At 36.6% G+C, this 748-nt stretch overlaps 1 protein-coding gene across 1 annotated transcript; it reads left to right on the top strand.

The window, feature by feature from the left end:
- Positions 1-277: 277 nt before the first annotated feature.
- On the top strand, positions 278-748 carry LOC131597509 (protein PXR1-like). Its single transcript, XM_058870203.1, has one exon. The coding sequence runs from the start codon at positions 278-280 to the stop codon at positions 746-748; it is 471 nt and encodes a 156-aa protein (XP_058726186.1).

The following is a 748-nucleotide window of genomic DNA, read 5'->3' as shown; positions in this document are numbered from 1 at the left end:
ACAAGGACCAACAATACATTATGTATTGCCTTGGTACGCAAAAAAGGTGGATATTCCTTACATCATTTTCAATCACTTGTGGAATGCTGTGAATGACTCTAGAGATGAAAACAGGCTGAAGTATCCAAACAAAAAGAGGAATGTTATTCCTTTTGGGAGGATCATCACAAATCTTTTGGTTCAATCTAAGATTGTTGAACATTTGGAGTCTGTTAGAATAATCAATAATCCTTACACCATTGTTGGGAGTACTCTGAATGCTCATACTCTGTAGAAAATGGGTATAATTCAATCTATTGATTCTACTCCTCAAGCAAACCCAGAGGTTAGAACCAGAAGAGGTCCTGTTTTGGCTGATTTTGAGGTGTTCTTCAGAAATGAACGACCAGAAGTTATTGTTCATTACATTGCTATGCACACGAAAGTTGGTTCTGACTGTGATCCTATCTGGATAAGCAAGCAGAAACTTCTGAATAGTAAGTATGGAGTTACAGAAGTTGTGCCAGAGCAAGAAAGAAGAACAAAGCGAAAGCTAGACCTTCCATCTATTAGTGAGGAGAAGAGGCAGAAAGATAAGGAAGAAGAAACACATAAGAAGAAACAGAAGGAAGAAAGAGAAGAAGAAAAGAAGAAGCAGAAGAAGAAAAGGAAGGAAGAGGAAAAGAATAAAGGAAAGAAGTCAGAGAAGAAAGATGTTGAAAAAGAAAAGAAGAAAGAAGTTGAAAAGGAAATGGAAAACTGTAAATGA

Source organism: Vicia villosa, linkage group LG4 (genome assembly GCF_029867415.1).
Source record: "Vicia villosa cultivar HV-30 ecotype Madison, WI linkage group LG4, Vvil1.0, whole genome shotgun sequence".
Taxonomy (NCBI): Eukaryota; Viridiplantae; Streptophyta; class Magnoliopsida; order Fabales; family Fabaceae; genus Vicia; species Vicia villosa.
This window is presented reverse-complemented; position numbering and strand designations above follow the sequence as displayed.